Source organism: Pseudonaja textilis, chromosome 1, assembly GCF_049901715.1.
Source record: "Pseudonaja textilis isolate UNSWEBS1 chromosome 1, rPseTex1.2, whole genome shotgun sequence".
Classification (NCBI taxonomy): domain Eukaryota; kingdom Metazoa; phylum Chordata; class Lepidosauria; order Squamata; family Elapidae; genus Pseudonaja; species Pseudonaja textilis.
Genome location: NC_141990.1, coordinates 53,782,888 through 53,809,146, shown reverse-complemented (window position 1 = coordinate 53,809,146; position 26,259 = coordinate 53,782,888). Strand labels below are relative to the sequence as shown.

At 36.5% G+C, this 26,259-nt stretch overlaps 1 protein-coding gene across 9 annotated transcripts in view; it reads left to right on the top strand.

The window, feature by feature from the left end:
• The window catches only part of LCLAT1 (lysocardiolipin acyltransferase 1), a 58,753-nt gene extending 35,182 nt beyond the window's left edge, over positions 1-23,571 (top strand). For all 9 annotated transcript variants that reach the window (XM_087934676.1, XM_026695633.2, XM_087934651.1 and 6 more), the window contains one exon: positions 21,678-23,571. In XM_087934676.1, the coding sequence (XP_087790802.1) occupies positions 21,678-22,177 (500 nt within the window). In that variant the 3' untranslated portion in view covers positions 22,178-23,571. The remainder of the gene's footprint in view (positions 1-21,677) is intronic.
• Positions 23,572-26,259: the final 2,688 nt, after the last annotated feature.

Sequence of the window (26,259 nt, the reverse complement as noted above, 5' to 3'; positions counted from 1 at the left end):
TCATTTTAAATTGGGCTTCTAAAATGATGTACTTTTTTTATTGTAGTAAGCCCTGCATTCAGTCACTCATAATCTCCTCCTTGGATTTTTGCCAGTGCGCTACCCCTTAACTATCATTTGGAAGCTACAGTTGGTCTAAATAATACACAAATATTTATATAAATAAGAAGGTTGTATCTTGTATTGAGTACTTGGGACATAGATTGAAGATTCTGTTGGAGTATCCTTCATTGCCTTTTCCAATAGTTTTCTTACCTCATGGATCAATTTCAGATTGGTGTAGTATACTCCTTACAAGAATGTTGGTTTTGGGACATTTCAATGTTTATGATCGAGGCTGCTCAGGACATCATAGCTGCTTTAACAACTATAGTTCTGTCTCATTGAGTCAGTTGTCCAATACAGGCCATGCCCTGGATTTGCTTTTTTTTTTTTTTACTTTAACTTGAGCACAAGGATGGTGCTCTGAATATATGGCATGTTAAATATTTTCCTTTGCCAGATGATACTAGTCACATTAAAATTTAATCTTGCAAGAACCATGTATCTCTGAGGGGTGAGGAAACGATTAAAATGATCTATCTGTGAAGAGTAATAGATTCCAATGGATTCCAGAAAACTCTAGCTAGTATGGAATTCTGTTAAAGACTTAGCTGAGATATTTAGAGATAACGGGGGCTATTAGTATTTTTCTTGGATCATCTCATATGTCACAGAGCCTATTCAGAGTTTTGGTAAATATCTCATTGAATAGGGATAAAGTAAGCTGGGAGATGACTAGAATGAGGAAAATGTGTCTTTTACATACTCAAACAATTTTTAAAAAAATCATTATTGAAACTACTTTGTAATGGTACTGTAATTTTTGACTGATTATGTGCCCTCAGGTTTGTGTCATCTTTTGGCAATCTCATAAATAGATTTTGCCCAGAAGAATCTATCTCTGTTGTGGCTCTTGAGGTCTTCCAATGGTGTTGTGTTGATAAGGGAGGCAAAAAACATTTTTCTCCTCCAGCATTATCCAGGGGAGCTTTTTGAACTAGTTTGCAATTTTTAGGATCTGACTCAGTAAAGATCATATAAAAATCATAGTAGTTATGCTGTGACATGCTAAATAGTTGAGGGAAACATCAATTAAATTTACATGATATAAAATCTACACTTCTAGCAGTTCAGTCTGTAGAGCCTCCTTGATCAAGTTTCTTTGGATACGTTTCATTCTGGCTTTTAAGGCATGACGATGTAAATACGTTGTTTGATTGGTTCAGCTAACTGTGTATTTATTTAACCCTTGCTCTCATGACTCATCATATAAATGGGGTTTTTTTTTTAGCAGGGGTAGGATATTATGTATTGAGGGTAATCTCATCCTCATTAAATAATAACTATATTGAGGCCACTATCTGTAAAAATGGGCCCATAAAAGCTTAATTTTAAGCTGATGGCTAATACTCCCTTTTTGATACTATGGTTTATAGTATTATTTAGGGGAGACTGGCATTTATAGTGTACAGGTTCTATAGTATTCCACTTTCTTCCCCCAAACTGTTTATCATCTACATAACACCATTTATTGAAGTCATTTGGAAATTTAGAGTAAAGTGTCATCAGTACATTGATGATACCCAGCTCTATATCTCCTTTTTGTTGGATCCAGGTGAGGCAGTTGAATTCCCAAATCAGTGATTGGCTGTGATAGTGGGCTGCATGAGGGCCAGCAAACTGAAGTTCAGTCCATTTACGAAAGATGTGCTCTTAGTGTATGATTTATCTCTACAGGTGAGTGGTGTTCAACATGTTTTGGATGGGATTGCAACCCTAAAGGTTCAGATTCCATTTAATTGTTGAAGGATGGTAAAAATTGATAAATAAATATGCCTCTGTGATCCAAAACATCTTTCGTCTGTTCTGGCTGTTGCATCAGTCATGGCCCCACTGTGGCAAATACTGATTCACTATGATAATTTCTGCTATAGTAATCTCTTATTTAGAATACTATATACATGAGACCCCTCAATAAAATATTTCCGACATTTCAGGCAGTATAAAATACTGTGGGCAGAATTCTGATCGTGATTGAACAATTTGAGTATATTATGCCAATTCTTAATTTATTTTTACTAACTCCCAGTTAATTTCTGGTTCCAATTCAAGGTGCTGAAAATCATGGCTTGGACCATAATGAAAGAATGCTTCTGCTTATATTTCCTACTTTTACCCCAAGATCATATTTGAAAAGTTTGTTGGGGGGCGGGGGGGCGCTTCTGCTATTGGGTTGTGTTAAGTGGCAACTTGAATCTGAATCTTTCCAGTGGTTATTCTATGACTTTGGAATGTTCTCTCCAACTAAGTTCACTTGGTAACCATCTGAACTGAATAGTGAGTAATCTCATTCCAGGAGATTTCACACCTGAAAGAAGTAATTGAAAACTTAATTTGTCACACTAGGTATAGGCAGACACAATAAAGTCTTCAAAAATCAGAAATCTAAGAAATCAGATAGAAATGGGATGGTTGTTCTTCTGCTGAGTTTAAAAAAATTAGGCATAATTGTTTGTTTGTAGAACAAGTGTAACGAAAGCTCAGTCAGTGTTATCTAAGTGTTCACACTAGTCTAAATATACACTCAGGATAGCAAAGGAAAGAATGAATTGAGAAGAAGGGGAAATATATCATTTGACAGAGCTGATTGGCTTCTTCAAAGAGAGGGGTGATAAGTTTAAAGAAACAAAGGCAAATATTCTGAATATGAACATTTTGAAATCAAAATACCCTGTTTCATATTTGAAGCAGTTGTTTTGAGTATGAGGCAGCTGTTTTGCATTTCAAAATGGGCTATTTCAACCACCTTGGAAGATATTTTATCTCACAACAGCTCCAAACTTGAACCAATTTCCAACGAAAAGCTGGATTTTTGAGTTCTTCAGAGTTAAAATTTGAAACTTTGTATTCCTAGTGTAAATAGTTTCAGATTCTCAACAGTGGAATATGTTATTTTCTATTTACAATTCTTTCTAACATTTGTCAATAGTAATAGTTCTGTCTTTTTTAATTTATGAATTCAACACTATGAGTTCAACTTCAACAACAACAACAACAACAACAATAATAATAATTTGGTTTCTATTATTGTTATTGAGCTTGTAAGCCTAGATATTTTGAATGCAATATGAGGGCAAGAATAATGGAAAAACATCCTAATACTTGGAAAAATTGAAGACAATCAAAAAAGAGGTTAACAAAAGATAAGGAAGTTAGATTCTGTCATTGAGCTCACAAGAACATAGAAGAGAAGCTACTAATAAGCTGATAAAATAATGCGCATTACATCACAAAGACCTGGAATTTACTGAACAATGAATGATCACAACAACAAAATAAAATGCTGTTGAACCCATTGTGAGAAATATGAGAATTGCTTTCTCCAGCAACCATCTATATGCTTATACATAGAAGAAACTAATTTGGAGTACATACAGTAAATACATCAGAAGTAGCCATGGAATAGTTTTGTGGAATGTGAGACCATCATCAGGAAAAGCATTAGAAGATCTTCAGGGGAGGCATGGTTTTGAGGATATGTCTGCAAAATCAATCATGGTAAAGACCAAAGAACCATGAATAGACCTGTGCTTTGAAACCTCTCCAGATGAGAGGATGGAAGGTTGTCCATATGTGTTCTGCATAGCTGCTTCTCAAATGGTGAGATATCAGGACAGCAGCTCCAAGAAATGAGAGAAAGTTAGAAGTTGTTGTCTTCTTTACTCCCAGTATTAAAGTTAAAGAAAAAGAGTATCTACTGCAGCTATCATAATAATGGCAGGGGCTGGGTGCAGTTTAGAGGTAGAGAACAACAACAACGAAAAACCTCCCAGCTTTTCTGCTTGCATCCTCTTTATAAAAGTTTTTGATCAATTGCTTTGCTCTTTTGAGGCACATGCCCCCATTTCTGTTGAAATTATGAGAGTCAGAAAGCAAAACCAAATCTGTAGGGAGATTTACAGCAGTTTTAGGAGAAATTCAGATCAGGGGATGAGTAGGACCTGTTCTAGATTAGCCATTGTCTGGAATGGTATAGGGCCGTGATGACGAACCTATGGTACAAGTGCCAGAGATGGCACACAGAGCCATCGACCCAGCTCAGCTCCACCGCGCATGCGCTTGTCGCTGGCTAGCCGGTCTTCAGGTCTCTTCTGCGCACGCATGCGTGGGGCACAGGGAGGCACGTGCACATTCACGGGAATGCACATGTTGCGTTTTGAGGGTGCGCGTGCACGCTTTGGACACTTCATGCCAAAAAGATTAGCCATCACTGGTATAGGGTCTCCTTGAGCAGGGGGTTGGACTGGAAGACCTTCCAATTCTGTTCTGTATTTTTTTTAAAAAGCACCTCTCTCATGTTTTAGGGGGAAAAGGTCAGGTTGTCACCTATAACCTCAAAAGGAAAATTATCAGTCAGAGTTCTGTTTAAGGAGGATGTACAAGGATAATTTTGTAGGAAAATTCCAATGGGAGATGGTCCATCTTAGAAAAAAAATAGATTTAAAATGATGCTTCTACAAATCTGAAGAACTTGGCAAACTTTTTCCTTTGCATTTGTGATAAGGCAAATAACAGAGATTTTAGTGTGCAGAAAAGAGCATGTAACATGACACCTGGCTGTAACTGGTTTCTTTGGGAAACAAATGAGTCGAAAACATACTACTATATTATGTTATAGTTAAGAGATTTCTTTAAACTTGGGTTACTGGGATATGAAATATATGAATGCCTGAATTGCTTCCCTGCTTTTCTGTAAACAGTGTCCCTGGCCTTAAAATGTTCTGTGCACAGGTCATTTAGATAATTTATATGTAGTGCAGACCTCAAAAAAATAGCTGATAACATCTATAATATTTGCAAATTATAACCATGAGTCCTCTCTTATTGCATATTGCTAGGCTTAAACAATCTGTAGATATGCACATTCATTGGAGGAAAAACTTTACCTTTCTATAGCTGTTTTATTAAGAATAATGTTTGTCTTTTCCTTCAGTACAACAGTACTGGCCCCTAGAGGACAACCATGCTCACTTAATACATATTTGCCAATGAACATTTAAACAGTGTGGCTCTATCCTTGCTGATTAGGTAGTTCAAATACATGAAATTTAAAACTTTACTTTCCTGCATTAGCATTATGTTTGCTTTTCATTTATATCCCAAATGTGTTTATTTCCCTATATACTGACACTGAATTTAATTTGCTGATGATTCTAGCTACCTTGAAAAACAGAATGTGCCTCAACTTTTTTTTCTCTTCCTTTTTATTCCTGATTTGCACATATTTTGGTCTATTTTGAGCTGACTTACATTTTTCAGTCTGATAGATTTTCCTGAAGAGTTCTTAAAATATAAGCATATTTATTCTGGTTACATGTTGCCATAGTTACAGAAGTTGAAAAGTTAAAACAAAAAGGGCAGAGATGCTTGGGAAAATGTTACCCTGGAGCCAGAAATCATTCTCTCTCCCTAAATATAGATCACAAAATAAAGAGTTTGGAAAACAAACTTTAATTTAGTTTTACAAAACGGATATATTATTGAACATTTTTGTTTATCAAATTTATTTGACCAATTGTGTTCTAGGATAGACATAGAGATATTAAGTTACATCCAATAAAGAAGAAAGATCCAGAAGTTACCGATTACTCTGCTGGATAAATCTTGCATATGAAAAAGTAATCAATCCAGCATGCAGTATTTTTCAAGACAAGTGTGATAACTTTTTAAGCTTAGATACAGCAACAATTGTAAGACACTGCTGAAGTCTTGTTAAGTAGTAATTAGTAACAGGAGTTGGAGGATTTTATTATTGAACTGGACCTTAAAATATCATACTTATGCATCTGCTTTATACAGTAGCAGACAAAATAACTCAAAGAAACAGCTACAAATCCCTAGAAAAGGCAATAGCCATATAGTACAGGGGTCGCCAACCTTTTGAACCTCAGGGACCATCAAACTCATAATTTTAAATCCCAGGGACCACTAACCCATTCTGTGGATGTGGCCTAACTTGTGGGTGTGGCCTAATTTGTGGGTGTGGCTTGGTCATGTGACTGGCTGGGCATGGCTTATATGTAAATATTATAAATATTTATATAAATATTGAATGTTTTATTAAAAAAGAGCAACTTTTACCCAAAATCAGGCAAAGCAGGCAGGCAGATTGAGTTGCTCACAGAATCATTCAGAACTAAAGATCTAGAAAGCAAGAAACCCAACCATTTCCTGCTTCCTAGCTAATCTGAATCTCCACAGCAGAACACCTGATGGTCAGAAAAAGGAAAAATACCAACTTAACAGGCAAATTTGCCGGGTAAGGAGTGAGTGGGCGGGGAGGGTTCTCGGCCATGTGGGCGGCGCAGCCTTGTGTTTCTGCACAGCCTTGATTAATTGCTTTGGGGGGGTACTCTGGGGGTGAGATTCCTCTGCGGCCCACCAAAACTTTCTCACCGCCCATCAGTGGGCCGTAGCCCATAGGTTGGGGACCGCTGATATAGTATGTCTATAGTAAAAAAAGGTCTTCTATGTAAATCTTCATATCCCCCAATTTGTACTTGTTTTCCAAACTGTTCAGATTATGCCTAATTCCGTCCAGATAATATCCAATCCAATTTAACCTACATCCTCACAGTTCACTTTTGTTTTATTTGCTTGCTGATATTGTTAGTTTCATCACTATATACGGCAAATGAAGCACATGTTCAGTATCTTTGTCAGGTGCATATTTTGTCTCAAACATAAACATTTAAGGTATTTTCAATTCTAAACTTTTTGTGTATCTTAGTTTTAATAGAACTGCTTTAAAAGCATTTATTCAGTCCATCGGTCAGTCGGGGACTATCCATTCCACTAATTTAAAAAAATCTATAGAAAGGTATAGAATAGTATTTATCGAAGGCTATTTTCTAATCCTGTTACAGATGGGTTTTCTTGTAGCATATAACATATGAAAAAATGTCTAATGGCACAACTCAGTAAATAAGGGCCACCATGCCTTTGTGTATTGGCTGACAGTGTATCCATTTTCTCCATTTAATCTTTAATTTTGTCTGTTCATTATGATACATACATTACATTTACAGAATCTCGAATTCTGCTCTTCATCATCCTGCCAAAAATCATCTTCTAACCCTAACCACATTGTTCTGATTTACTTTCAGCATAGCTGACAGAGCAAAATGTATTTGCTGGAACTAACAAAATTTATCCAAATAATTGTAAGGAGTCAAATTTGTGTTAACAATTTGCAATCCCTCTTTTTAATTCTTTTTAAAACAGATGATTATAGAAAATAGAGTCCAGTCCCTTACATCTTTGTCAGCAGTTTAAGTACTGTTTCTTGTTATTTGAATTACATTTTTGCTAATGTTCTAAAACTACATTTCCCCAACCAACAAGTTATATTTAGCTAAAATCAGCCCGTTAAGTGTAATTTTCTGATTCAGAATATATTTGGCCTGAGAATGCTAAGAATAATCTTCTCTGAACCTCAGCTATGTGAGAAAGTATAGATTATCCATGCATCATTGAAGGGAAAAAAACTGAGGGCCCGAATTAAGAATAACCTTTTTAGTGCATATCTGATTAAAAACTGAAAAGCAACCAATTATTTTTTAACCACCAGATATGTGAGTTACTTTTACTTGTGAGAAATCTACATTGCAATGATAATGAAAACCCCTTTCTAAACTAGTATACTTGAAAAATATAATGCCCTCTGTTCCATTATTAATGCAGCAAAACTGCTGGAAAACTAAGTGCAAATACAATCCACTTAATGTCATTCAGCACAATAGTACTTTCCATTTTAAACTATAGCATGCGTAGAATAGCAATGAAATATACATGACTTCTTTTTCAAGCTTGTGCTTTAAAGGAAAAACAGTTCAATCGACATGTTTATGTTTAATATCGTTTCAGTTTAGTTATATGGATTTGGGAATATTTCTGTAAATGGGAAAATACTAATACAATTTAAAAGCACATTACTAATTAGATTATCTAATTATTGAGCCTTGACATACATAGACCATTTTTCCAGGTGTATGATAGCAAAGTGATAGCAAATTTTGGAACATGAAAACCTAAAAATAATCCAGTGATTTATACATCTGTGGAGGATTTTAATGGGAGCATAACTCATGAAGGACATGCTGATCGCTCACATAGAATATGTGTCCATCTATCATCACAATTTTTCTTACTTTCTCTGTTAGTCAGCTATTCTTCTTTTCAATTTTTTTCTCCAACTTCATTTCTGTTTCCCAGAATGGTTTTGGTTCTTCTCACCTACAACCACTTAATTTCCTGGGTGACTCTAAGCTAAACCCAGGATACAAAGCTAGCAAATGAAGTAAATACAATTTCTTCTCCTTGCTGCATCTCCATTCTGCACATTGCATTCATGCAACTATAGCAATTTAGATAAGGAGATTCTGGAGAAGTAATAGCCCGCTGCATGCTGAAGCTAAACCACAATAGGATTGTTTATACTTACATATGTTTTAAACTGTATTGGGGAGACTGCCGTGGTCAAAGGGATTAATAATTGATTGATGGTATTTGAATTATTTTATTAATATCTACAAGCTGGCTTTGCCTGGACCATGTGGTACATAAGTATGATGTATAATCTAATCTCAACAAGTAGGAGAAAAGATATTCATTCCATGACAGCTTCTCATTTTCAATTATCCTTCAAGTGTTTTACTCCTTCCATTAATATGGGATTCTTGGTGATAAAATTGAGTATAATATATAACCAGATTTAGTTCTGTAGTAGTGGAATCCAAAAATGTTATTCTTCCAGTTATTTATGTACTGTAAAGAAATCTTAAATTAAGGTGATCTAGCAGCAATCTGTTGCTTTTAAAAAAAATGATCAAAGGATTTTCTGAATCAAGAGATAGAAGAAGCACCAGTAAATCAGTCATTTAGTACGGCCTTATTGTTGCACTGTTAAGGGAGAGTATTATATCCCAAAGTGCTGTGGGCCACATCTATACTGGTGGTTTTTCACATAATTAATGAAAGGTCAGTAATTCAATCTACTGGGGGGAAAAATCATGTCTTAATTGAATATGCATTAGTGATTATAGACAAGGACACTTAGTAATTGTTTCTATAATAGTAAAATACATGTTTTCTCCACTTGATAGGAGAGTACATAAAATACGGGGAAATTAATGCAGAACTATATCTCGTGTGGAATGAAGACTTGCTATATACATTACATTACTTGAGTACAGTAAGTGTGTTAGAAACTAATTCTTCACTAGTGCATAGTCTGAGCTATTAATCTATATTTCAAAATCTCCTATTGTGACTGTTTTAGCTAAATTATAAGCTTATTATCACACATATTTAAGATTTTGGAAGTATACTAATAAGCTTTTTTTTCTTTTGGGATCATATACTATTTCTCTTTAAATCTCTCACACATACCTATTGTAGGATAGAGTAGCTAAAAAAATATCAAAAGATAATAAATATGAAGTAGCATGGTTTTTCCAGTTGCAATGTATGGCTGTGAAATTTGGACCATAGAAAGGCCAAAGAATTGAGGCCTTTGAACTGTGGTGCTGGAGAAGACTCCTGCGAGTCCCTTGGACTGCAAGGTAATTAAACGGGTCAGTCCTAGAGGAGATCAACTCTGACTGCTCTTTAGAAGGCCAGATCCTGAAGATGAAACTCAAATACTTTGGCCACCTAATGAGAAGGAAGGACTACTGGAAAAGAGCCCAATGCAGGTAAAGATTCAGGGCAATAGAAGAAGAGGACAACAGAGAATGAGGTGGCTGGATGGAGTCACTGAAGCAGTAGGCATGAGCTTAAATAGACTCCAGAAGATGGTAGAGGACAGGAACGCCTGGAAGAACGTTGTCCATGGGGTTGCGATGGGTCGGACACAACTTCGCAACTAACAACATAAAGTAGCATAATATAGCATTAACCAATGCTGTTTTTATGTATTTTAATGTATTTCTATCACTATAGAAGTTATAAAAATAACCTCTTGTTAGGCATATCAAAATTTGAAGAGCAGAAATTATTTATGAAACAATTCCCTTTTACATTTCTCTGAAACAATTCCCTTTTACACCTCATCTTATCTTTGATAACACATCATCCATATAACTTGCCCCAAATTGTAAAGTAATCATATTTGAACGTGCTTAGATATTCTTGAGATGGACTAGTGTAAGTAAAAATTTCCCAAAATCTTTTATGTCCTCCAAACATCTTTACTAATTATCATAATATACTGCTACAGAGCAAAAGTGCAAAATTTACATGGTTTTGAAGTTGGGAACCTGCCAGACTCATAAACCATGGAAAGCAAGGACAGTGGGTCCTTCTCCAGTATCTTAGTTATATTGTGAATGTCTATATGTGCAAGAAAAAAACAGTTCTTGTGACCCATTAAGGTGTGATGTGGTCAACAATGCCTTGTTTTCTTCAGCATTTAAACTTTTATTTTTGTATATTCACTTTGGTATCTCTTACATTGATATTTTGGTGTTTTAACATAACACAGTTATTTTAAAATAATATATTTATCACTCTGATATATGCATTGAAGAAAGATTTGAAAATCTGCCTATACTAAATAATGGCTGTTTCATCATAGAGTAAGGAATAATTGTGCATTCTAATATATTCCCTTCTGCATTGTAAGCTAAGAAGCACTTATGAAAGAATTCAAGCAACAGTGTCAAATACAAACTTTGTTTTTAATCATCAGTGTTAATTTTTTCTGTCTTGTTTTTTTCCTGTTCAAGCAAAATTTTTTTCAAGGTAGATATACAGTTTCCATCTGATCTTTGGTTTGGTAACAGCTTGATACAGTATTAGGTTGTTTACCTTTGACCATATGGGAACTTTGACAGTGATTCAATAACCTGTTTGTGATCTAACTTTATAAGAGTCATGGTGTTAGGAATAGGTATAGGGATATTAAAAGCTTTCTAATGTAGAAGGGAATGTTATAAATAGAAAGATAAGTGATTGCTTCCTAAAAACAATGGGGTATTTCTGAAGGTATTTCTGGAACTACTTTTAACTAGTTTTAACTGCAATTTTCCACATAATTTACCATATGACTTTGGAATGCAGCCAGTGCTTGCCAGGAATCCAGCTATTTATTGTATGATGAAGGAAATACATTTTTAATACTGGATTTAAATAATATGCTTCAAACTTTATTATTAACCTTGGATTGATGAATATAGTTCCCTTTTCCTACTATAAGCATCCTTTCCTACTATAATTTTCATTTAAGTCTGAGAGAATTTTTCAATAATTGCAGAAGGATAGTATCACACAATATTTTCCATTCACATCGCTTGTTTAGTTTTAAATTTGTTTTTTTAATAGGTGATTGTCAATTTACTTGTTTATGATTCAGTGTACTATATGAATCCTAAACATGGATTTCTTCAGTGACTAGGTTAAGCATCTTTAGTGTTCATTCAAGATTTATCTCCAAAACATGAGAGTTGATTGGTGTTAAATATTCATGTGGTTGGAAAAAATGACATTCAGAGATGAAGTAAAGTTGAAGTAATGTTGAAGTAATATTAGTATCCTACTTACAGAAGATAAATGTAGTTCTTGCAGAATCCAGAGAATCCTACCATATAAGGAAAGATGGAAACTACAATTATGTTTAGATAGACAAATAGACAAAACTTAGGACAATAAAATATATTTTTAAAATATAGGAAGGAATTACTGATTATCCAAGGGCTTAAATTTTAAAGGTTAGAGATTTGTCCATTGAATGAGATTTTAAAATACCGTGTTTCTCATATAATAAGGCCGGGTCTTTTTTCTTTTTTTTTTTTTGAGCCCCGAAAAAATGGCTAGGCCATCTTTTCGGGGTGGGGGGGTGACTTATCACTAAATGCAGTGCTGGAAGATGATACTTTGCTTTCAGCATGCCAGCTTTTTTTTCTTTGCAGAGAGGGAAAGTGAAAAAGAGAATAAATGAGTAACTAGTAAAAAAAAATTAGGGAGTATCTTGGTGCATCTCAGTTCATATTGCCTATCTGTGGTTTAATGTCAAACTTTCCAATTATGTACTGTCTTCTGAACAATACTTCAGAATCTTTTTAAAAAATGCTCCTTTGATAAGACTCTATAAACTAAATTAGAGTAAAAAGGTGGCAGCTTTATGAGACCAAACATGTTTGTTGAATGTATGTGTTGATACTGGGACATTCTTATACACATGCAGACTTCATATATATTTTTTAAAAAGGAACAAGAAATAAAGCCTACAGCTTTAATGTCAATGTTTGTTAACTGAAGTATTGTTAATTTAAGCTTTTGTTATATTTAAGTTTGAGCAAGCCACGAACCAGCCTAGACATGTTTGTACACAGAAGTGTCTTCTCATTTAAATTCATAGTCACTAAACAAGCCTGGCTAAGACTAGCTGAGGATATAAACTTCATTTTCATCTCATTAGGCCACCTGGAAGCAGCAATCAGTGAGTTAGTCTTGACGTCAGTAGTCTCTCTACTTCATTAAAATGTTAATTTCATGGCTTTAATTCCTTTTGTAAAACGTGCTGCTGCAGGACACTTTCTGCTACTTTCCCCCACCCCTCTCCTGTACTAAATAAATCATTTTTTTTATTGCCATCAGAATTTTTGCTTTGTTTTGCTGTTTCTTTTTTTAGCACTCCGAAAGGACATTGAAGACATTAGACAAATATATATATAATCCTTGAAACAGGAAGCCCTTTAAAAGGACCTAATGAAGCTCCTCTATTAATAATTAACAAAATATCTGTTTCCTTTTATTATTTTGATATGAACACAAAAGAAGACCATGGATCACTGAACTAGAATAATAATTTTAAAAACCCATATTAACTATTTTTATTCCAGAAGTCTGATTGGAAGAGTGTATACAGTACACTCTTCCAATCAGATATGTTATTAATAATAATATTCAATTTCTTAGAGTAAGTTCATTACTGTAATTCTCAATTTGAAAAACAATCTTGGAAACCAGACAATCTATAAATTGTATAAATAAAAACAATTCTGATAACCAATTAATACGGCTGACTTTACTTATCATAAAATTATTAAATAAAAATTGTTCCCAAATCAGTGGGCTATACAGCCTGCTCTGTATCCATTTCATTGCCAAAGTGTTATTGTAGGAAAAGCAATACTTGAATATTTGAATAAAATAGAGCTAAAAGGGACCTTGGAGGTCTTCTAGTCCAGCCCCCGCTCAATGTAAGTATATACAGTTATGCACAACCTTCCCTTCACAATTCCTAATGTTATTTTCATTCCTCCAGCTTTCTGGCCTAACAAATTACAGAAAGATAAGAATTTGAGAAATATAGGAGTAACCCTGATGAACCTGGCCCTGATCAGCCATATTAATTCAATATTTTATATTTCATAGTGGTCAACAGATGCCTCTGTGGTAATCACAAGCAAGACATGGAAACAAAACACATTTCTGCCATTGTTCCTCTGCAATTAATATCTGGAGGAGTGCTGCCTCCAACACTAAACTAACACTAAGCCTGCAAGACACTTTTCTATGAGAACCTGACTAATTCAAGGTTGACTCAGCCTTCCATCCTTCAGAGGTTGGTAAAATGAGGACCCAGATTGTTAGGGGCAATATGCTGACTCTGAAAAATGTTTAGGGGGAGCTGTAGAAGCACTAAGCGTGGTCTTAAATGCTATTGCTACTATATACTAATGGCTCGCCCTGTCAGCCTTGGTCAGGGTGATCTTGGTAGTTCCTTGATTAGGCTGTTGTTAAATGTTACCTTGTTTGTCTGCATTGGTAGTTCCTTGATTAGAATACTGTTTACTTCTTGATTGTTGGTCTAGTGTTAATCACTGCTCATATGGTGCTCATTACTGGCAGGGATGTGTTTGTAGTCCTTTTGTTTTCTTTGTGGAGTTTTGATTGTCTCTTTTGAGTGGTATGTAGATGTTGTTTATCTCTATGTGCTTGTTGATGGCTGAGTGCTGGGCTTCCAGGAATTCTCTGGCACTTTGGATTTGATCTAGGATGCTCAATTTCCCATTGAAACTTTGGTTGTGTTTGTCCATGTGTTGTGAAATTAAGGAGTTGTTTTTTCATGTCTTCTGGTTGCTAGCTAGAGTTTATGGATGCATTCTGCTAGTCTTCTGCCTGTTTGTCCTACATATAGTTGCTACATTGTATGTTGTAGATGACTCCTAGATGACTTCTTTTCTTGTTTCTTTTCTGTTTTTCTTTTCCTATTGGTACTACAAGAAAAGAACAATTCAGGCATATTTCTTCTGTCTGTTCTAAATCTGCTTTTAGTCAGTTTCATTTGGATGGCTGCTGGTCCTAGAGTGTTAAAAAAAAGAAGAAAAACTTCCCCTTGTCACCTATTTCCATGCTATCCAATATTTGGCTCCATCCATCATTTTTTTAAATCTAAAAATGCTCTTAAATATTCTGCTTCTCCTTTTTATCAAAAAGGAGGCGTAGACTCCTGATTATCAACATTAGAGAACTGGAATCTTGTCTCATAGGTTATAACAATTAGTGGTTAACAAACTATTATACTGATACAGTGATGCCCTCTTGACTTAAATTATGAAAGGCAATTTTAGACAATATATGACTACAAGATACTTTTCTAGAAAATCAGTGTTTTGATACACTCTTATTTAAGCATAGGAACATAAGAATTCCTGTGTAAATTTTTAAAATCAACTTTTTCTGGATTTTAAATATTAAAAAACTCTCCTTCTCATCCTCCTCATCTATTCGCCCAGGTAGTAATCTTCCATTTAAAATGCTTTAAATAGAAGACTGTTACTTAATCTGGGACACTCTTAGGTACTTTAAACAATAGATATATCTGACATTTTAACATTACATTTAAAAAAAAAGGATTATTTTTGAGTCTGACCTAGAATCTGATCAATTTTGTTTCACATTGAACATTGTCTAAAAGGTCATTTATTATGAATAGGTAATTCTCAATGCTGTTCTTTGTCATTTGTAAAAACACACTAACGATGTAAGCACTTGTTCTTTACACAACTCAAGTCATGAATTTTACACAACTCAGGTCATGTCTTTTAGTGCATAGTTATGGATAAGTAGGTAGAATTGACAGACAGATACACAGACAAGAAACAATGGATGGAAACTAATCAAGAAGAGAAACAACCTGGAATTGAGGAGAAACTTCCTAACAGTGAGGACAATTAACCAGTGAAACAGCTTGCCTTCAGGAATCGTGGGCGCTCCGTCACTGGAGGTTTTTCAGAAGAAGCTGGTCAGTCACTTGCCTGAAATGGTATAGGATCTCCTCCTGCTTGCGCAGGGCCTGGACTAGAAGACCTCCATGGTCTGTTCCAGCTCTATTCTGATTCTGATTCTCTAGACAGACTGATATATACCTCTCTTTTTTCCATGCACACACAGTAAAACATATTTATGATAGGGACTTCAATTGTGTAACTTTGTTTAAGTACCTTTTGAAATTCCATAAATTCTTCTTTATTTGAGAAATATATGAATTAAATTATATAAAAGGATGGCTATAAGCTTTCCATGAAAGTTACAAAGGAATAGTTTTTTTATACTTAAAAGCCTTTCTATCAGAGTCTCTCAATAAAGCTTTTTTTTTATAAAAGTATCTTTGAATTTGAAATTAAATTTAGTTACCTCATATTTAATGCCTACTTTAGATTTACCTGTTTTTCCAAAAGGTTGATACCAGTCTGATAGAACTGAGCAAACCTTAATAAATCAATTAGGTACAGCAGAATTGACTTCATAACTACCCAGTTGCTTTATGATGGACAACCTCTGTGTTTGATAAGGTTTACTTTTAGGAAAGTGAAATGTAACTTGAGAGATCCAATTCTAGCTAGAGTTAGAGTATACAATAATGCACAATTTACCTCAGATATCACAATATGTACACATCTTGAATTTTGTAAGATTAAGTTTTTAAAAATATTTTTTTAAAATACCAAGCTGCCATTTAAGAATGTAGCTGTGAACAAGCATATCTCGTGGAACATTTGGGGCTGACACAATTGCTTTTCAGGCCAAATTCAGCATATAAGCTATCAGTTATCTCTAAAAGAAGTAAAAGAAGAACCTGGGGGGGGGAGGGGGGGAGGACATGAGCAGAAGGCCTGACTGGCACGTGAATGGAGGCTCTGGGCAGGGCATGAGAGAAGCCCTGGCTGCACCAGAATGAAAGAAAGCCCCAGCTGGTACATTGGTGGCACACAGTGTGGTGGGCATGGCAGCAGCAGACAGGGCAAAGTGGCAGGGGAAGGAGGTAGGTGGGTGGCGGGGAGCAAAAGTGCTGAGATAGGGAGAAATAAATGGGTGGGGAAGTTCAAGAGGAGGCAGAAGAGGCAATTCCTTACTTTATCAAGGCTTGGAAATGCAAGCTTGGCTTGGCTTGGCTTGTGTCCTCACCGAATAACCAATGAAGTTTGGTTAATGACGATGAGGACTACCTGGATTTCTGTCACTGAGTAATGTGGTCATATGACATTGCACTTTTGACCTCATTGCTTAGCAACAGAAATTCCTCTCTCAATTACTGCCGTTAACCAAATACTATCTTTTAAGCAAGGAGCAATATCTGACTTAACCGAAGATTTTCCTTAAGACATAATGCTAATTCCAATCCCCCCCCCCTCTCTCTTACGGAATGGCATTTTTATTGCCAGATGCAGCAACTTAAAAGCAATTGTGCTAAACAATTATGTGTGCTACAAAGCAATGTATTACAGTTAGGAATCAATTATTTTCTAATGAGGCATTCCATTATTATATTGATATATTTGGTTTTCTATGGGTCTCAGGTTAATCCTGAAACAGATTCTTTGTGAATAAATATTTCTCATAATTAAAGAGTGTTAACTGAAGCCAAGACGTTTCATTAAATCCTTTTCAGATCAAGGAGCCTCCCAGAGTACTGGGTTAATTGAACTTAATAAGATTTGTCCACTTGTGCATTTTGGCATGGCAGAAACTGTTTTAGTGGCAGCCAGATAGCAGCTAGAAGCTCTTTTCTTCTTCCCCATTCTCTCATGAGTTTAAATGCCTGTCACTTTCAGAGTTTTTTCAGGCTGCATTCTGATCAGCCACTTCATATCATAAAGGCTATCAGGTCCTATGCCTTATGCCATATGCCTGAATCAAGGGATTCAGGAAGTAACAACAATGACTGCATGATGGAGCTAATGTAATATTATGCCATATGTTCTGCCAGCTAACCTTCACCAACCTCTTGCTCCCACTGCTGACCAGGCAGCCTGGCTGGGTTTTGTGGTGAAAGCAACCTCAGAGCCTCAGTGTGTCAAAAAAAAAAAAAATCCTTTTGTGCCATGCTGCTGGTCTGGTCTGGTCTAATGCTCTGTAAAAGTTCCAAATACCAACAAGGACAGGATCCATGGCAGCTCCTGCCCTCTGGAACAATATTGCCCCTGAAGTTCAGCAGGCTTTTAGCCTCCTAGCTTTCCATAAAACATTGAAGACCTGGAATAAGATGAGATGATTGCACCTGGAACAGATTTTTGTCTTTAATGTGTTTGGTTTTTATAGCTTTAATATAGTTTTTATGTTGTTTTAATTTTTGATTAGGAGCTGTCCAGAGTTTGTTGTAAGATGGGCAATGTTTGGAATGAACTGAATGAATTGAATGAATGAGAAAGAAAGGAAAGAAAAAGAAAGAAAGAAAGAAAAGAAAGAAAGAAAGAAAGAAAGAAAGAAAGAAAGAAAGAAAGAAAGAAAGAAAGAAAGAAAGAAAGAAAGAAAGAAAATAGTTTTGCAAGTTCATCACTGCCTTTGAGAACTAGCACCTCCTTGCTTCTTGGTTCAAGCTCCTGAAAACAGGGAATCACTAAAAATTTATCTCTGTTGGATCTGATCAGTCAGACTAGTACTGCTTGGAATAGATTGTCCTGCAGATACTCAGGTTTATGACTTACAAAGACATACATTGGTTTAAACCAGCACCTTAAATTATACTCAGAAATAAATCCACAACCAAAGTTGGCATGAAGCCCAAGTTACATGCTCCCATATGATCCATAAACAATGCACGCTACCCATTTTGGATGAGCTATAATTTCCTAGTTGTTTTTATCATGACCTTTAACTGGGTGACACTGTGCCACAAAGTGCAACATTTTTTTTGAACCAAGGTATTTCAAATGGGCTAATGTATCAATTGTGTCCACAATTCAGAACCCATGACTCCCAAAGGAATGAAATTTGGGGAGGTTGTGGCTGCTTCAGTCCTACTATCTGCTGCTGCAGTCACATGAACTTCATTTTCAGTGTTCTGTTTCCCAGCCAGTTTTGCAATCTTTCATCACTTACCTACCTGCTAGAAAGGGCAAAGTAGTGGGAAGGACACAGGAAGAAAGAGAGATTTGCTATGCTTCCTGCCAAATTCCTACAAGGAAACTCAATGGGGAAGCCAGTAGAAAGTCAGAAGTCACTCTTGCTCCCATAGTTCCTTCTCTCCCTCACTCCCCCAGCTCCCCAGTCATTCTGTTTCTATATTTAGATAAGGAAATTTCTCTGAAACAGTGACCCAGTAGGACATGAGTTACCTAGTGTAAAATAAACATGATGACATAAAGTAATCATTGTCCTCCATAGTCCTTTTATGAGCTTCAAGCTTCCCAAAATGAAATGACTTTAAGGGCCATCCAGAATGCAAGGAGATTTGGAGCCAATACCTGTCTGGGGACTGTGTTCCCTAATGTTCAAGTCACTTCTGAGAAGGTCTGACTTCTGATTCCCACTGCACTTATCTGAAAAGGAGAAGAGGTATTTTTGAAGGGCTCCTCTTGATATTTGACTAGGAAAACCATGCTTGGCAAAGTGGTTCAAGCATCCGGGCAAATATAGCTTTATAGCCAGCATTTTGAGGCCTGGAAACTCAACAGGTAGACAGTGTAGTAGCATCCTCAAAATAGGCTTTATTCTACAATCTGGCCACTCAGTTTTGCACCAGCTATAATTTCTGACCAATCTTCAAAGTATACCCATGCAGAGCACATTGCAGTAGTCAAAACAAGAATGGTAAGGATGATAGTCACTTTTCTATGGCTTAGTGGTCCAGGTAGGCTGTAATGGATGTACCAGCTGAATTCTTATACTTGATCCTCTGAACAGCAGGTTGAACTGAATCTAAAATACTCCTTGGCTACAATATTTTGGTAAAGCAAAAGCCCCATATTCTTAAGCAAACATCTCAATTTATTCCTTTAAAATATTCTTGAAAATCAATATATGATTTTACTATGGATTAATTCCATGGAAATTGCGGAGGTTTATTTTTATAAAAACTGGGTCATGTTCCAAAGGGCTGCATGCAACTTGACATATAAAGTTTCTTCTGTACACTTTTTAACAACTGCTCTCCATATTTGTAAAGACAGCCCAAGATAGGATTTTGCCTCTGAAATAGTTAATATTTTTTGCATATGTAACTCTTTCAATCCAGCTGCTATAAGCATGTGTTGGGAAAAAAGTTCAATCTGTAAATTTCACTTCAAAAGAGTTTATTTATATGGTATGCTTAATTTAGTGCAGCTTTTTTTACTTAGAAACATTTTCAGAACAACACAGCAGATAACATTTTTAAAAAGAATAAAATAAACACTGTCAATATAGCTTTAAATTAACTTATAAGATTCTACTTAAACCAATAAATTTTTTAAACTTTAGCAAACAAAAACATACTTATTTGAAAAAGCAGAAAATTGAGTTCTTTAAACTGGGCTCCCCTAATGTTACTAAAACATGTTACTAAAAAAACTATTGTAATAGTATTTAATTATGTTAGTTAAATTAATCAACTTTATTAATAATTTAATTTATTTCATTATAAATGCAACAGAAAATTGACACAAACAAAAATAAAATCAATAAATTAAGTATATGTAGGATGAAAACTACAGTTCTTAAACAGCAAATTAAACCTTTATCATACAAGAGTAATACTGATTGAACCTTCCATACAACCAATCCATATGAACACATATGCTCTGAAATAAAATTCAGTCCAAGTTCTTAAATCAAGTGTAGCAGAGTCTTTCCTTCACAGTACAACAATCTTTTTAACAATAAATCACACAGTAATAAATCCAAAATTTTTCAGTACATAATGCAACAATGCATCACATCTTTAAACCATATTCCTTTTTCTGGCACTATATTAACCACCTGAAGAATATTCAACCAAAATGGTACAACTATAGGACAAGCTCTAAATATATACGTCATTATAAGCCAAAATATTAGAATCACAACGTCCCATGGTTGAGACCCAAACTTTGTTAAACATCTGCATCCTCTTGAGTGTCAGGAAACAGAATATAATACTTCACTGAATTAATCCCTATTAAGACTAGACAGTACATGTTTAACTTTCTTCAAATACTAACCAATTAATTTATTAAAACAGAATGTTCCAGCTCTTAACTGGTATCCCATATCTGTCCTAGCACAAACCAGAAACTATGACACAATTGAGCACAGGCTACATATGGGCTTGGGAGAAGAGAGAGCAGGTAAATCTAAATGTGTGGCTATCAACAAAAGTTATGTCTTTTACAACGTCTCATGTCGTTTTTTCCTTTGAATCAAAAAGTTCCCAAAATGTACAGTAATACTTGAACCCAGTATTTTTCAAAGTTCGCAATTTTAAAATGTCTGGACTTCAACTCCCAGAATTCCATAGAAGTTCACAATTAACAATTCCGTATGAGAGTTAGCCTGTACATGTTGAGGGTTAAATGGGATGTTTGAACTGTAGATGTGTACCTCCAATAGTCCTAGAGATACATGCAAGATATTCTTGCCCCCTCCCCCAGAAATACATTAAAGCTTGGGACAGAATGGACCAACTTGCCATGGTCATCTCGCCACAGCCAAAGTACTGCAGGACAGCTCACTGCAGCCAACTCACTGTGGGACAATCCATGTGGATTCAGTGGACTCAATGCAATAAAAGTTATTCACCATTGTTTCTCCTATATTATTTTCATTGACAAAAATGGAAGTAATGTAGAAGAAACAGAGATAGATAAGATTTATTGTATTGAGTTATCCCATGTGAATTGTCCCGCAGCAAGGTGGTTGTACCGGGTTGGCCATGGCAAGTTATCCACAGCAAGATGGCCATGACGAGTTGGCTGAGGCAAGTTGCCCTAGACCCACTAGCAGAATGCAGTTGTGCAATTCAGGTGGTGGTTCTCCTGGGCTCCTAGCATTGTCTGTCATACCTTACTTGGGAGTTTTCTGGAAATATTTGAATCTGCCAGTCCTACATTGAAGAATCTAATTGACCTTCTGAGTTAGCACATCTTTAAGCCACTATATCAGATTTCTGCTACAAACTAGGCAGCCTTCAGCAACATTTTCTTGTCCGACTTCACAGACACTGTATATGAAAGCTGGCTGAGTGACTTTGGGCTCATCACTCTCTCTTGTGGCTATGAGGAAAGTAGGAAGCAGGAATGTTAGTATGTTTGCCAGAGAGAGAGAGAAAGCGGGGAGGAGAGCGGGGAGGATGGTATTATAATTATAATAATTATAATTATATTTCTTTCTAGGTAATAACCTTGATGCTGTTCATGACATAACAGTGGCATATCCTCAAAACATTCCACAAACTGAGAAACATCTTCTGTGTGGAAATTTTCCCAAGGAAATTCATTTTCACGTCTGCAGATACTCTGTAGAATCCCTGCCAACCTCTCGGGAAGACTTGCAACTCTGGTGTCAGAAGCGCTGGGAAGAAAAAGAAAAACGGCTGCGCCAGTTCTATGAAGGCAAAAAATACTTTGATGTGTCAGGGAGAAGCAAAATCCCACCCTGTAAATCTGAGCTCAGGGTCTTGGTTGTTAAGTGCATTTCCCTCTTGTACTGGACATTTTTCACATTCTCTGCGATTGCACTGTTATACATGTACAGCTTTGTAAGATGGTATTTTGTGATTGTAGTTGTCATTTTCACTGTGCAAGAAAAGCTGTTTGGTGGACTTGAATTGATAGAACTTGCATGTCATCAATTTTTTAATAGACGCAGGTTATCCAACGTAAACAGATGTTAAATTTATCTGGTGTATGTACTGATTGGATGGGTGATGTTTGTGAGCACTTTTCAGATGTGCCATAAATTTTTCATAGTGGAAGGAGATTTTTGCATGGAAATTAATATTTCTTAATGCTGTTTTGGTTAATGCACCATACTCTTCTTGTAAAGGACAAAAGTTCATATTGAATTTTTAATTTTTGAATGTATCAATGTTCCTTTTGCAGTTAGCCTCTGCAGCATCGCTGGAAAAGCATTTGCTGATCGATCAAAGTTTATATCCATTGAATTGTTTAAATACATAGCTCTAAATTGCTGGGCAAATTAGGGAACTAAAAGTCATGGACTGTGATTCTTACAGTGCCTTGCTATAAATAATGTGTGAGATTTGAAAGTCCCAGTTTATTACACGATTAATAGTTGACTAACTTCAGTTCTCTACCTTTATACCTTACACAGAGTTAAATGACTGATGCAGTTATTGTCATCCAAATCAACAAATGTTTTGATCTACTGAAAGAGAAAACTAATCCCAGGACCTGAAGTTGGATGAATGAAGATAAGTCTGTTTAAAAAAAACTTGTGCTATTTTGAAAAGAAAAATCCAAAAGTCAGCAAGGCTTACCTCTAAGTAAAGGTGCTGTTAAAGGTAACTGAGCTGGACCCCACTGTCCTTTTGCAAGTCCTAAATCATCTTCAGGATTCAATTCCTGTGAATTGTTTGTCATATGGTGAAATCAGAGTCCATCTCCACTTCAGGTTTAAGCTGCCCTCCAAACCTAACTGCTAAATGCTCAGGCAAAACAATGTAAAACTGGGCGAGGTATTTAAATTAAGTTTCCCATGATATGAAAATAGAAATAATGTTTAAAATTTCCCCATTGGATTATTACTATAAGAAACATTAAGGTTTTTCTATTAACTTTTGTCTCCTTTCCCAAAATCTGAATCAGGAGAATACTTTATCATGGAAACTGAAGAACGTTTGTAAAATCAGTCCATGTTTGACCATAAGCAGCGCCCCTTCCTGCCCCTCCCCAGGCTTCTACTCCATGTAATGAATTAGATTCCCCCCCCAAAAAAATTCCTAATTGGACCCTTTTTTTCTTGTTAAGACTAAACTTTTTCCCTCCTGCTATTTTTTAATGGAGTTAGGGTAAAATCTTGAACTGGCTGAGTTCAACATATGTTCAACATATTAAATGTCATGGTTACTTCCACGTCTTTTTCAATCCCGGTCGCCCCTACGGTAAGTTTTCACAGAACCATTTTATAAATAAATTGTATTAAGAGCTGCTGGCATATGAAAGGTCTGTAAACTGGTCTTAGATTATCAATGTTATTGAAATGTCAATGTTTTAGCCATAAAAAAATATTTACTCCAGAGCAACAATAAAGAATTTAAAATGCAAATTGGTACTGTTTTATTGCATTCTTTGACAATTTAATTTATATGACCTTACAACTTAACCTGGTTAGCTAGCAAAACACATTATAACATATACAATATAAAAGTTATAAGGCAATACAGTCTTTAAAACTGAACTCCAACCAAGATTCCTCACAAAACTATGTCTTGACTCAGAATAGGACACACATACTAAAGTGCACTAATATCCTGACTCCCCTGTCTGAGAAGGAAGCATAGTCTCCAAAGCTTTCCAGAAAACTGATAGGGCTGTCCAAATCTCATGGAGGAGGCTGCCACAGAATTCACTGTTCTTAGATCCACTAGGCGAGTTGCTTTCACAGAAGGTATCTCAAGGGTGCATGCTCTGCAACATATGGTTGGTTTGAGTGAAATAATTGGATACTCATAGTTCTAAAGTATCCTGGCTCTATGCTATGCTGGACCTCAGGTGACAACCAGCATTTTTAATTGCACCCAGAGCTACAGTGTTACATGTGCACTCAAAACTGAATATGTGCCATGACATTTGGAATCAGTTGTACTTTCAGAATGCTTTTCAAGAATGGTGCTTTGTAGTCTAGTCTAGCCAGGAAGTGTCTAAGGCATATGTCTCTAGGAATTAGGTGCAACTATTGCACAAGATGGATTTGTGCAAATCCTGGCCATGGTTACCATCTGATCTTAATCAGTAGGCACAGGTTCAGATGGACTGCCATCTTGTACATCAACTCTGTGGAAGTATTGCCTTATCCAAAGTTGTTAATGGTAAACCTCCAAACCTAAAGCCCACAGCCACATGGTCTAGCTAGGGTTGTATCAAAAATCAATGTTTTCCCACCCAGATCCTCACAGTCTCAAGACACTGGAAGAATCTTGGCATAATTTGAGGCAAAAATAATATAAATATCATCATGGAGGACATGGATCTAAAACACAGGTGACAGGACAGCTTGCCCTTGGAAGTTGTGGGAGCGCCATCACTTGAGACTTTCAAGAAGAGATTGGACTGCCATTTGTCAGAAATGGTCTAGGGTCTCTCGCTTGGGTGGGGGGTTGGACTAGATGACCTACCAGGTCCTTTCCAATTCTGATTATCTGTTATCTTAAGATCCTGTTCTGTTCCTCAGGACTAACAGGCTGTAACTCTCTCTGGATAACTCAGCAAGAAGTGCCTCAGTCAATTCCATAAGACCTTCATTGAGCCTAAGTGGCGCAGTGGTTAGAGTGCTGTACTGCAGGCCGCTTCTGCTGACTATCAGCTGCCTGTAATTTGGCAGTTCAAATCCCACCAGGCTCAAGGTTGAGTCAACCTTCCATCCTTCTGAGGTGGATAAAATGAAGACCCAGATTGTTGGGGGCAATATGCTGACTCTGTAAAACCGCTTAGAGAGGGCTGTAAAGCACTATTAAAGTGGTATATAAGCCTATGTGCTGTTGCTATTGCTATAGCCAGACTCTGAAACAAATTCAGCTCACATCTGACAGATGCCTAAAATAGCCTGGAATGCAGCATTGATACCAAGGACCAAGGCTGCCTTCCCTGAGAACAATCCACCCCTGGTCTTCCACCAATCACCCTATGCCAGGTGTGTCAAACTCACATCGCCACAGTGGTGTCACATAACATATCAGGACTTTTTTCCCCTTGGCTAAACCAGGTGTGAGCATGGCCGGCACATGACACATCTGGGCCATGGGCCGGGAGTTTCACAGCTCTGCACTGTGCCCTCCATCACCATTGCCTACTTATCTCTATAACATCCATCACCCAATGATGCTTGCCCTCCCTTCCCCACATCAAAGGGAGTCATCGTACATTAGATGGCACACTAAGATTGACATAAGATTAAAAGTAATTAGTGGTCATAAAATAAGTCTACTACTTCTATCCTACAGTCTTTTGCTAACAATTGGACTTGCTCTTAAGGTTCCCAACCTTAAAAGAGTAAGTATATTGTGATGTTATATAACTGCAAGATATACAAACTGAGATTATCTCATTCCAACTTATTAAACAAAACATTTATTAAATCATTTAACAGGTAACTGGCTTTACACATCGTGTTAGCAAATTATAATTGACACCCAGCGGGAGAACTTCAATTTCCTGGAATTTCCTGTTACTGAATCTATGAGGCCATCCTGAAAATAGAAAAACCACTTCTCCCATGAGTTGTTCAGAGCATCCAGAAGTGGGAGGGGCTTCAGTCTCATCTGGAAAGGCTGGGCTTAAAACTCCGGGACGCTCCTCCTCCTCCATGGGACACCACCTCAGCGTCCCCCAGTTTTAGCTCAGCCTTCATGGTAAGAGGTTGTGCATTACCTGACTGGAACAGTTTTCTGATTCATGTTTGCTCTTGGGTTATTTCGGCTTTTAAAAATCTTCCCTATTTAATTTGGCTTTTTCAGGGTTGTCCCTCTATTAGGTTATCTTGATTAGTTAAAAAAAGAAAAAAGTAAATAGCGGAGCCTGCCACTCCACAGGCAGCTTGAGGCTTTTGCCTCAGGCAATTACCTTATCTAACTTTCCGATCGTCTTCTCTGTGATCGTAGCGGAGCGCTCGCAGCCGCGGCTCACTTCGCCTTGCCGTTTCGTCTGACAGGAGCATTTAACTCGCAAGTTAGAGCCTCAGCAGCAGCGGCTCATTAGATGGCTCAGACATTAGCAGTGGTGATTCTGCTTCCCTCCC